Genomic DNA, 11,654 nt, shown 5'->3' on the forward strand with positions numbered 1-11,654 from the left:
ACCTTGATCTGTACCTATCTGTACAACCGGAATCATTCCGTTACACCACATTGCCGTCGGTGATTGAAGAAGATTCTTTGCATTTGCTTTGTTCGACTGCGTCAGGTCCATGGAACCGACGTTGAGTATGGCTGGCGGGGGTGGTCATGTGACGAACCATGTCCTTTCTGTATTGTTTGCATATATCTACTCCTTATAACACCAGTGTTGGGTGCCATAGTATAGCAGCCTAATGTCTCTCGTCAGTACCATCAGTCTCGATATGGTGTGCTTGTCTTGGGACATGTGGAACACGGTGACATGACAGACACCTAGTGACTGAGCTGCCTTGTCCTCCCTCTTGTGCCATGGAAAAGTGATGGCGAGTTTTGACCCCTGGTGAGCTATTTTGTGGTGTGAGGTTGCATTCCCTGGCTGCCGTCGGTCTCGGCGGAAGGTTGACTCTTTGTCTGTGTGACGGCGTACCAACGGGTAGCACCCAATGCCACGTGCCAACCATCGGTTGATTGCAGCCGATGACGGCAAGGCAATCGGAGAGCCGTTATCTCTCTGCCCTTTGTTCGGACGCGGACGCATGCGATTCAAACTGTCAGATTGGCATCTGGTGCTTTGACCCGAGCCCAACGACGGTTGTGTAAACCATGGTGCCACGCGGCGAAAGCCGCCAGGTCCTTCGGAGCAACTTGCCTGATATTAAAACGTCCGGCACTGGCCCCGTGTGGAGTCTTGATCCTGAGCAATACCTACTTACTGTGTACCACCATAAGGTATTGTGCAGTGCACTGTTGCGGCACAATTGCAGGCCTGTACAGAGGATACGGAGTATTTAGATATCAGGTTTATATCGATACTGATATCTTGGACCTATTCGTGCCATTGAGCAATTGTTTGGTCAAGCTGAGTACGGACTTGTGGGGACGGACATTTGTGATTGGTGTCGCATGGGTGCCCCATCACCCAAAAGGCCTGGACCTCTGGTCTGAACAGACGCGCTGATCATGCTTTGCACGTGTGGTGTCTTTGACGGCAGCCAGAACGGGCCACCTGGACCCGACAAGCAGGTTCCTTTGTCCGTTCTTCACCGTCTTGATCATCTCAAAGAGCTTCAGCACGTGGTTCTAAGGATGCCGTGGTTGAGATGATTCTTTCATGGCATGGGAAGAAGGAGTGGGTGGAAGTGAGGATCGGCCCCTGGCCCACAGCCCACCCCGACAAGGCAAGGGTGATGGTTGGAGGGCGCGGAGCGAAGCTGCAAGTGCGCGGGCCACCCACCTACGAGCCACATGGTTACCCGGCACTGTAGAAGTTCAAGGTGCCTCCCGTTTCACCATTTCCTTCAAGTTCCCCTTTCCTGATTCTCTGCCCGGCCTGGCCCGTTTCTGCTTTTAGTGCCTCTCTGTCTCTGCCTCACTTAACCAAACCACTTTCCACCTCCATCATCCCAAGTGACAAAACCACCAACCAAACACCAGACTTTGCACCATCGACTCCCTCCACGCCCTTAGTGCCCGCCTTGGTCACTGTTACAACACGCCGCCACTGAAATACCGATCGGCATTTCCCACCACCGCTCTTTGTCCTTTTTCGTCTTTGTCGGCGTTTCACCTTGCGACAAGGGCTCCAGCAAAAAAACAATTGCCCCGGGGTTCTTTTTTCGCCTTATCGCCAGCATGTCCCTCGACTCGGCCAGTCGTCCCATCATGGCTCCATCGGTACGTCTGTAAACCTGTTCATGCCCGTCGGTCCGTTGACGTTGCATCCTCATCGCCTTCTCTTCCAAACCTTCCCGCAATTCACTAACACTATTCTTTCCCCCCTTATTACAGGAGAAGCGCTACAGCACCTACAGCATGACACCCTCCGACGCCCCCACCACCCTCAGCACCGACAGCATGACTGCCGAGATCAGGCCCATCGTCGACGGCCTCGAGCGCCTCAAGAACCCTCGCCTCGCTGACCAGCGCGTGTACCTCAATGAAGAAAAGACTACCAACCTCCAGAAGCTTGCCCTCAGCGCCAAGCTCGAGCGCGCCCTTGACCGGAGGATGAGCAGCCAAGATGCCGTCATGCGGCCGCGGAAACCATCAGTTGTCGTCACCGAGAAGGAGAAGGCTTGAATGAAGACATGCGCGACGATGACAGTCATTTGTTGAGATGGAGAGAATGGGAAGAAGGCCAAGACGATGGAGGACGCATCAGCGGGTGCGATGTGGAGCAGCTATTGCAATGCCCGGTCCACGCCGTGTTTCCTCGCCAAATTCGATGCAGGAACCGCCTCGAAAACTACACCATCCTGGCAGCAGTCGAGCCATCAACTGGAGTCAACATCAGAAGAGAGGAGCAGTCATTTCATCATCAGCGCGCGTTCGGGGGCCAGCTTGGGAAACTTCTCATTGTTATTTAATTTTCGTTCGTGTTTTCGGTTTTGCGGCATTGGCATTGTCGATGTACTGTCAGGAAAGGGGTGCTGCTTCAGGATCGATGGGATGGTATGGGCAGCAATAGATATTGAGACGAGACGGGAGGTGATGTGGAATCTTGAAGGATTATTGCAGGATTGTGGGCGTGGTATCATACTAGCCGTTCCTTGGCTTTTGTCTGGGAAAGTGAGAGGTTATATCAGTGGGAAATGGACCAGGACTTATCGGCGGGCGTAATTGCAAATCCTCACAATTATATATCTCTTGTCAAAAAAAAAAGAAAAGAAAAGCGATGCCTGGTATTATGTCCGTCTCATTCATTGCGCTCTCTGCTTGCCCTGAGTTCTTGTCGCCTGAACGCCTTGGTGAACTCCCGTGAAACGATGTAACGACAACCAAGAAAATAAAACAGACCGACAGCCAGCACCACTATGCTGCTGTCTCTGCCGCATCCCAGATAAGCTTCCAATGCCCTATCTTCTTGCCATGGCAACACCAATTCCCTCATACCACTTCTCCCGTCAAACCCTCTAGTTCCCCTCCTTCGCAATTCTCCCCTCAATCTCCTTCAACAACTCAGCCAACTCCTTCTCCTCCCCCTCAAACTCCAACGCCTTGGCCACCGCCCCCCTGGCCTCTTGCAACCTCCCCATTTCAAGCAGGCACTTCCCCCTCCTAAACCAAGCCTTCGCATTACCCTGGCTCTTGGCAGCCACGCTCGCCTCTGCATCCACCGCCGCCTCTGGCCAGTTCCCCAGTTGCATATGCGCCTGCGCCCTGTTGCTATACAGCGCGTGGACCTCCTCCCGCACCAGCTGCGACGGCTCCCACGGGGCCCGTGTAAGCGCCATTTGGAGACCGAGGGTGTAGAACTTGATTGCTTCGGCGTGGCGCCCCTTGCGGTATTCGTTGTTGCCCGACTCGCGAAGCTTGGAGACGTTGGCTGAGCGCTTTGGGTTGACGGGCATGGGGGGAGGGGGGACGATGTGGGGGGGCTCGATTTGGGTGAGGATGGTTCTGTGGAGATTGTTGAGGGCGGCGAGCTCGGCCTCAAGGGCTCGCGAGGAGGGGCCGAGTGAGGAGATGGATTTGGATTTGGGGTCGATGGTTAGGGGGAGGAGGTGGAAGTGGTCTTGGTCAGACATTTTGGCTGCTTTGGTGGGTTTTTTTTTTCGAGGTTTAGGAGAGTTATTAGCGGCAGTTTGTTTGACGATCACAAGGATGGAGGTTTGATGGGCAAGCAGAAGAGGGAAATAAGCTGCGAAAGTTGAGGTCGTGGTTCTGGTAGTGGGTTGAGGTGGTGGATTGGCTTGGACTGGTGAGAGCTGTCGAGAGGACACTTGTGCCAGTTGGGGTGACTTGGCCTTCAAGTGAACCGTGGCTTTGGCAGGCGGCGCGTGGACGGACAGCTTTCCCCAGAAATTCCTTATCTCTTATCGGGGAGCCAACGTCGAATCCTGATTTACCTAGGGTAGTCGATAAGCCAAGTTAAAGTTAAGCTGGCCCTCAGCTTGATTTAACTTGCCGCCCAGGACTTAAACTTAAATTTGAAGTTATTAATAGCTTAATTCAGCTTATAAATATTAGCTTTCAGTAGTTTGTCCATTCTAAATTTTAGTAAAGTAAAGCTGCTTGAGCAATTGTTTTTTAAATTGTTTGTTGAAATACAGCTTCTGTTTGTAGATTTTACAGTGTATCTGAGCCCTGTAGAATACAGAGCCTCAGAGGCAATACGATGGCTTAGATCAGCAGTGCTCAGGAACCACGGTTGCCAGAGCGGAACTCGGCCCCCAGAAGCAACTCGAAGTCCCGGAAAGCCAAGCGCTAAGACTAGTGCCCTGCAACAGTCAAACGGTAGTGCAACGTGGCCTGTAACGTGGCTTGTAACGTGGCCTGTAACTTTATTTTAACCAGCGCACTTAGCGGGCGTTTGACCCCGGAAACAAAGCCAGCCTTAGGGAGCGAGTGGAAGATCGACGGCCTATAAGACTTCTGCTTCACACCTTGCTCACTGTGATATTTCTTAGCCTATAAATTCAATCAATATACTAGTTTACCACACTTATCAGTGCCTCGCAATCCTATATTACATTGATTACTTTGTGTACATTACAGGGCGCCGTCTCTGTAATTTACTTTCTTTCAGTGCCTCAGCAACTGTCGAATGCTGCAGTCAAAGTCTTTTTTCGCTCTCAGTATACTGCGCCGATAGCTATTTGAGCTTATATTCTACAGGCGTCAATAGCACCTATTTCAACAAAAAGTAAATAGTGATCTTTTCTAATAATTTATTATTAAGTAAAATTGTTCATGGATTCAATATATTTTCTAAGTATATTATAATTTTATCGAGATTTTACTAATAACATAAAATATTCAAAATGTTGAAAAGTTAAGCTTATATACAGGCCTAAAAGCTCTGTAATAGTAAAGCACTTTGGTACTTACAGCGCAGCGACAATTTGTGACACGGTATTAGTAGCTTACTTTTGGGTATGCGTGGCTCTAGCGCTAGCCTTTTGTGATACTACTATAGTACTTATCACAGTTAACCCAACGGCAGGTCCCGCAGTATGTGGGGCGCGGGGCGTCCCCAGCCAATCATTAAGGAAGACGGGAGCAGCCAATCAAGGCTGGCCAAAAGTGCTATGGCGCCAAGAAGCACGAGCACTCTGCAGGATGCAAGATGCTACGGGTGATCGAAGGCATAGCACGACGAGCACTTCGCAGGATGCAATGTGCTAGGAGTGATCGGGGCCGTAGCAGGGCGAGCACCTCAGGGCCCCAAGGTCTATATATACGGAGGAACTGGCTGGTGTAGATAGACAGTTCCGCAGTATGCAATTCAAGCTTGTATTCACGGTATCTTGTGTTTACATTGAGACATCTTGTTGTGCACTCTTTAGCTGCACCGAACCAATTGTCAGAAGTAGCCTTCAACCAGTATCCCTTTCAGAAGTTCTGTACAGGGGTTCGTCATAGTACTCCGTAGTGAAGTTCGCGCTTAACCTTTACTATATATTCCCCAGGGGCCTTACAGGACCTGGAAGTCGAAGATTTGGCTGCGTTTTGCAAAAAACGTGCTCACGCCCATACAAAACAGAGCAAAATCGGCCACCGGCCTACCGTAGGTGCAGGTAGCTGTGGGCCCACGGGGCCGCTATTTCCACAGGGCATTTATAGGGCTTTTAGAAGCCTAAATCCAGAATTTAGGTTATTTTAGGCTACTGTAGCGTCCGATGCAGGGCTTCGAAGTTGACTTTGTACTAAGTGGATCCTTGAGGGTAGCCGGTAAGAATGTTGAGGCTGTCTTCGCCGTATCCACCAGGTCCTTCGGAACTAAACGCTTTGCAGTATTACAGCAATACTGTAAAATAGAGCTTACAGGGCCCCATTTTTAACATATACACTAGGCATAGCTTCTAAAATATAAATTAACACACATTAGGTAAAAGCTCTGGGTCTCCTCTTGCAGACTCAAAACCGGAGAACGCCAAAACTCAAACATCATTTTGACCCTTTTGTTCTCCCCACCCATGCCGTTGCATGGTTTTTGTCTTGCACGCAGGTTCTCATCATGTCATGCCAACAATCAAAAACACAAATGTTACTCACTCCAAAGTCCTCCCAAATATTTCCCTCGGCCAGGCATAGCCAAATCAAATCACTCGTAAATCAGTAGTCATCCCTCTATAAGAAACCCATTCGATATCATTGCTCGTTGCCCACGCTCGGATTCACAGTCGAAAAGACAACGGGGGGCTTCCATGAGCTCGTCATAGACGGCTCTGAGACAAACATCAGAGATATCCAGTACAGTTCATGTTCCCAGCAGCCCTCTTGTGGCGTGCTCGGGATTGAAGTCGCTGGCAATTGTCAGTTGGCTGGCGTTGGTGTGTTTACTGGGCAAATGGGCTGACTTACTTTTGTCTTTGAGACAGTCGATCGTCCCCTTCAAAAATGCAAGCTGGCGAGTATCGAGATATTTGATGGCCGATTTTGAGACGCTCTCGGCATCCCACTCGAAATTCATCAGATCACAACGCTTGAAGTAGGTCCAGTACGCCAACATCACACCGGCACCATGCTGGACGTCTTCGACGAACGTTGTAAGCGGGTGGTCTCTTGGGCCGTAACGTGTCTCCTAGAGAAAAAGTCAGCAAGGAATGCGCGCTGAAGCAGAATAGCAAGGGTTAGGCTGTACCAGAGGCCGCCCTTTCGAGTTTTCCTTTGCATGACGGTACCGATCTTTGCAAATGCAGGCCACATTGTGGAGAAACAAGAACACAACCAGAAAGGCAGTAAACCATGCATCCTTCGAATCCTTCCAGAGTTCGGGACCGGAGCTGAGAATCTTTTCGAACATACTCAGAAATTGTGGCACCTGGCTCTTGAATACCGTGTGATATCGAATGCTGTCAAACTGTGCCACGATCATCCGGGGAATGTACCTCGTCTTCAGCTCCCTCGATTCCATCCCCAGTGACTCTTGACCGCAAATCCATGCCGAGCCGGTTTGGTGTCCTGGCCAACAGTCTGTTAGTGGTATTCATCAAATTGGCGCTGGAACATCACCAGGAATTACATACGAATCGCAAACCAAAGGCGAACAGCTTTTAGTAGAAACTCAGCCAGATCTACGCTTTTCTTGTCCCGATTTTCTTCTCGGTTTTGTTTGTGCCGCTGCAAGACAAGAGGTGGGTAATCAGCTTTCAATCCAAATTCAAGTCAACTAAAACGTGGGGGTTCTCGTACCGATGACTGCCGAAGATGCTCCGCGATCATGGAATACATATCTTTGACGAGATCATCAGAGTCCTTGGCCGAATCTTCCAGTCCCTTGATAGCATTGGCCGCGATGTAGTGTTGAAAGGCTCGCCCGTGTTCCTTCACATTCACGAGACCGTATGCCGGAATTCTGATGCCATCCCTGCCAACAAAATTCCGGACGAGCTGATCACCCTCGACTGCCCTGAACGCCCGCACTTTAAGTGTCATTGGCGTTTCGCAGAGCCCTTGAGCCATTTCAATGACCTTGATGTGATTGTCTGCCCAATCGTTCGCCCTGATGTTGATCAACTGGGTATGATCAAATCGCTTCGTGTAGCCCAGCCCCCCATCTCGCTGCAACACCACCGAAGCCAGCTTGTAACGAAGACACGGGAGGTTATGGATAGTCTTTTTGGATTCTCTGCGCACCTTGAGACAGGTGACGCAAGGTGCCAAAGGGTCATTCGGGTTATCCACATTGGGAAGACACTAAACACACCAGAGATTAGATTGTGATGCTGTTGTTCGTCATTGCGTTTTGTTTACTTACCCTCACTCTCTGGTTATGACATCGTATGCAGGCCCGCATGGTCCTGGTATCGGAGGTCTGTTTCCTCAAATTCTCTCTCTGCTGTTTCCGTCGCTGTTCTTCCGGTTCTTCCAGTTCGGGTTCTTCTTTGATCACCAGCCCTTGATTGACAGCGGCCGCTGCGCCTTGCTGAGGGACGTCCAACATCGGTGCTTGCTCCACGGCGACCCAGCCGCCAACAAGAGCCGTTTCCATAGGTACAATGATCTGTTCATCAACATCCTGCACCTCTGATTTCTGAAGCTCATCCCAGGTGTGGCCATTTCCCTCTTTTGTGACATGCACATATGCACTGCAAATCGATGAGGCTTCGGTGTCTAGCAAGTTGCCATGGCTAGCTCTCAAGGAACCACTGTCGACCCTCGGAAGACAATATGGAAAACGATGCTCTTGGGTGATATCAACACTGCTACCAAATACGCCATCAGGATATGCTGCCTGGGCGTGAAATTGCGATAAGTACGCATGTTGCCCCTGGGCATTTGTTGGGTCCCTCGAGGTCGAATGGGCCCCATTTAGGGAAGGCGGCGGCAGGCTATGCGTAGGTGTAGAGCCGGACTGAAAGGTGCGATGGAAGGCCTCCGGGAAACAATCTTCCTTCTGCGGTAGTGGCAATGCAACACTTTCCCAGCAATTGCGAGACTGACCAAGCCCGCCATTACCGGTATCGACTGGCGGCTGGTGTAGCGGCTGAGGTGCTGGGCGGCCAGGCCGCGATTCCCAATCTTCGGTTGGATTCACGTATTGCGTAGAAGAAACAGGCTGGTTGGTGGCAAGTCCCACGGGCAGCTCTAAAGGAACCTCACCGACGTATGGAGGGACATCTCCGCCACCCATTGTGGAATTGTCCACTATCAGATTAAAGAAGGCTCCGTGTTGGTCTATGGAACACGTCAATCATCACTGTCCAACTGGACCTTGGATTGCAACGCCATCTCGTTCGTACCTTGCTTGTAGTCGTACGGAGACCATGTAGGAACTGCTGCGCCGTCCAACCAGTTCCCATACCCATGCAGGTTTGGGGCAAACGTGGGGTGGTGGTACAGGGAGCCGCCATAGAGATCACTATCTTGTGACGGGATCAGGCTGAATGGATTGACCGGTAAAGTCGGTGTGATCTCGTCAAGTATGGCACCTAGCTGACGGCATTTCTTTGGCTGGCGGGTATCTGCATCTATCGGACTGCGGCAGCGCGGCGGCTTCGACAACCCACCCTAAGGTTCAGTAAGCATCCAGAACTATTCTCGACAAGTTGCAAGTAGGGCGGCACAGAAAGATCAAGAATAAAGTGAAAGGAAAAGGGAGTATTTACGGTCGGACGCAAAAGTGGACTCTCCATCCTGCTCCCTCACCTACGTGCCCTCGCTCGCTGTTTTTTGCCTCCCCAGTTTGATTCGGGATACAAAGAACGGTTCTATCAGAATATTGGTTCGCCAAGTCAACCTGATCTCACACAATGGCCCAGGAAAGATCAGTAGGAGCAAGATCTTGCCAAGGCTATGGGTGCCGTGGTCCGGAGCCTTTGATCCCAGAATTTGCTGCCACCACGATGAAGCCGGTTACAAATGCGGTGTCAGACAGATCGGGCAACACGGGCAACAGTCTAGTAGACGCAAGAACAACCGAGACCGGGCCGGATGGCGGAGGGACTGCGCTCGGAAAGGATTGGTCGGCACGAGAAATGCCACTGCAAGCGAGACCGGCGAGATGTCAAGAGGGCGAGACTTGGCCGGATTCAATTCGAACGCTGTGCAACACCAGCCCGCTTTCACAACCTGTTGAGCAAGACAGCAGCACAAGCCTGGCTTCTCGTCGAGTGCAACAAAACCCTGGATGGGTTGCAGATGCGCCGTCAGCATGCATCCACACCCGTGGGAACTTTGAACTCGAAGACTGCGGCTGGTGGGTTGGCGGACTGCCTAGTGGGTGAGGGGGTGCCCAAAGGGTCGTGTCGTGAGACGCAAAATCGCACCAAGGAAATACCAACTTTCACCAGAATTCTGGTGTGACCTGCCCCGTGTCTAACCCAGTTGGTCAAACAGGACTGGGTTACGTGCTGTCCGCGGGGAGGGGAGGGGGGCGAGACAGGGTACGACGATGTCGAGAGGTGGGATATCCTTGTGTTTCGAACACCAAGTGGAGGCCGGGGAGAAAAGATCCTGGGATGACAGTCCCCTGCGAGGCAGGTGCTGTGCTCCAGACCACAAAAGTGTGGTGATACCTTAGACCGTCCTGCGAACAGGAAAGGCCCAGAGATGGAGATGAAGGCTTTGGGGCAATCTTGGATGAAACGGGGGAAAATGGCGAACAGGTGATAGTGATGAGGGCGGAGGGAAGAGGTGTTGCGGTCATGATCCACGGCCCAAAATCGACGTCGTCTCCCACCTCTGTCCAATCATCGGCAGTGAGATGTCTTGCAGCAGCCAACAGCTCGCCTACTGTGGAAAAGAGGGGTTAGCAAGTCTTGAGACAGAGAATTCCAGGCCTGGGCTCCCACGCGCTCCTCCTCTTGTTGAGAGAGGCCACAGCAGCAACGACAAGGGGTCTCCATTGGGAACACAGTGCATGTATCATGCAGGCAGTCATTGACAGGCTAGCCACATCTTGGTTTTGTTGCGCTGGACTGGATGCAGTTGGAGATTTTCTCCCATCATCATCACCTATCACTCCTTGGCTCCTCCCTTTTCTCCCCACAATCTACGCCTTGTTCGAATCGAGTCGCTCGTCCCGTCCCAGCGATACGGAAAATGGGATGTATCTCGCAGCAGCATCTGCGATCCCGCTCATTCTCCCAGAAACCCAGTGTCGACCTCCGCTTCGTGTGACGTGAACTCTGCCGAGGAAGCAAGGGAGAAACAGTCACGTTCTCAATTGGTGCGTCATAAATCACATTTCTGGCCACAGTGGCCAGCAAATCAACTTTTCTTGATCATTTCACACTCAGACCTGATCATCGTCACTTGCTCATCAAGAGCCTCATATTGACGGGTGCTACAGAAAACCCTTTCTATGAATCCCTGAGTCCCGTTTCCGGAATACTACGAAACGCTCGGACACGACTATGACAGCGGAACCATCCCGGGGCCCGGACGGTCCGTTCCTAGCCTGTTGTTGTACCTTAGTCGAGAAATGTTTTCATCTGTCACTAGTGAACTTGGTTTAGTCTGCTCTATCCGCCCAGAAATTGGTGGGGACCCCCCAATCTCGTCTAATTGGGCCGCCAGGTTCTTCTCTCCCGTGAGCGGGCCTAAGCTTCCCTGCGTACGCCCTATGAGACTCCAAACAGAATTGTCGACAGATGTATTTGTCCCCAGGCCTTCGATGTCTTTTCCTTGAGGATGGGAGGTTAACGCCCGATGAGCGATATAATGCTAATGCTGCCAACATAATGACTTGATCCGAGGACGGCACGGCCTTGATGAGTATCATACAACATGGACAATTCCGGGTAGGCGGCTCTTTGCCGTACGACCAACCTCAACAGGACCCCTTTTGCTTTCATTCTATATCTCCGAACCGGTTCGCAGTTTTGTCCTTGGCGGAGCCCAAGTACATGCCACCTTTTAGGAAAATACCGCGCTTCTGGCGGCCCTATGTCTTTCCTTGAACGCCCTCCATGGTTGGCCATGATAGGCATTGGCCATGAGGAGCTGATCATGCTGATGCAAGTTCCGACAGCTCAACAGCACGCACAACTTCGGCACACCACTCAACATCGCTGCCGCCAACCTGCCTGAGCGAAACACCTGTCCAATCGTCCCCCGCGACCGACCCCATGAGCCGTTGTCCGAATATAGGCTGGATGTGGGTGACCAGCCCATGTCGTGGAAGAGCGATCGTCCACCCGGCGAGGTTGGGCTCGACTTGGTATAATA

At 51.5% G+C, this 11,654-nt stretch overlaps 5 protein-coding genes across 5 annotated transcripts; 2 read left to right on the top strand and 3 right to left on the bottom strand.

The window, feature by feature from the left end:
- The first annotated feature begins 901 nt into the window (after nucleotides 1-901).
- QC761_204190 (uncharacterized protein) lies at nucleotides 902-2,814 on the top strand. Its single transcript, XM_062876147.1, has 2 exons — nucleotides 902-1,712; nucleotides 1,827-2,814. The coding sequence occupies exons 1-2, from the start codon at nucleotides 1,671-1,673 to the stop codon at nucleotides 2,115-2,117; spliced, it is 333 nt and encodes a 110-aa protein (XP_062734713.1). The 5' UTR covers nucleotides 902-1,670; the 3' UTR covers nucleotides 2,118-2,814.
- Nucleotides 2,815-2,950: 136 nt separating this feature from the next.
- On the bottom strand, nucleotides 2,951-3,565 carry QC761_204200 (uncharacterized protein; the record flags this gene model as incomplete). Its single annotated transcript, XM_062876148.1, has 1 exon — nucleotides 2,951-3,565. The coding sequence occupies one exon, from the start codon at nucleotides 3,563-3,565 to the stop codon at nucleotides 2,951-2,953; it is 615 nt and encodes a 204-aa protein (XP_062734714.1).
- A 2,342-nt stretch (nucleotides 3,566-5,907) lies between these two features.
- Nucleotides 5,908-8,616, bottom strand: QC761_0035610 (uncharacterized protein; the record flags this gene model as incomplete). Its single annotated transcript, XM_062872311.1, has 6 exons — nucleotides 5,908-6,286; nucleotides 6,345-6,564; nucleotides 6,625-6,944; nucleotides 7,010-7,103; nucleotides 7,176-7,679; nucleotides 7,741-8,616. The coding sequence occupies 6 exons, from the start codon at nucleotides 8,614-8,616 to the stop codon at nucleotides 6,132-6,134; spliced, it is 2,169 nt and encodes a 722-aa protein (XP_062734715.1). The 3' UTR covers nucleotides 5,908-6,131.
- Nucleotides 8,617-8,672: 56 nt separating this feature from the next.
- QC761_0035620 (uncharacterized protein) lies at nucleotides 8,673-10,618 on the bottom strand (the record flags this gene model as incomplete). Its single annotated transcript, XM_062872312.1, has 2 exons — nucleotides 9,092-10,618; nucleotides 8,673-8,993 (listed from the first exon to the last, which is right to left on the bottom strand). The coding sequence occupies exons 1-2, from the start codon at nucleotides 9,116-9,118 to the stop codon at nucleotides 8,673-8,675; spliced, it is 348 nt and encodes a 115-aa protein (XP_062734716.1). The 5' UTR covers nucleotides 9,119-10,618.
- QC761_0035630 (uncharacterized protein) lies at nucleotides 10,527-11,652 on the top strand (the record flags this gene model as incomplete). Its single annotated transcript, XM_062872313.1, has 2 exons — nucleotides 10,527-10,598; nucleotides 11,458-11,652. 2 exons carry the CDS (start codon nucleotides 10,527-10,529, stop codon nucleotides 11,650-11,652), a joined length of 267 nt encoding a protein of 88 aa, XP_062734717.1.
- Nucleotides 11,653-11,654: the final 2 nt, after the last annotated feature.

The sequence above is a fragment of the Podospora bellae-mahoneyi genome, chromosome 2 (assembly GCF_035222275.1).
Source record: "Podospora bellae-mahoneyi strain CBS 112042 chromosome 2, whole genome shotgun sequence".
NCBI lineage: Eukaryota > Fungi > Ascomycota > Sordariomycetes > Sordariales > Podosporaceae > Podospora > Podospora bellae-mahoneyi.

What these genes read in the sequence shown, in the direction of transcription:
- QC761_204190 (XM_062876147.1), top strand. Translation starts at nt 1,671, where the DNA reads ATGTCCCTCGACTCGGCCAGTCGTCCCATCATGGCTCCATCG. An exon ending in GTCCCATCATGGCTCCATCG is followed by an intron (nt 1,713 to 1,826) that starts GTACGTCTGTAA and finishes CCCTTATTACAG; the next exon opens with GAGAAGCGCTACAGCACCTA.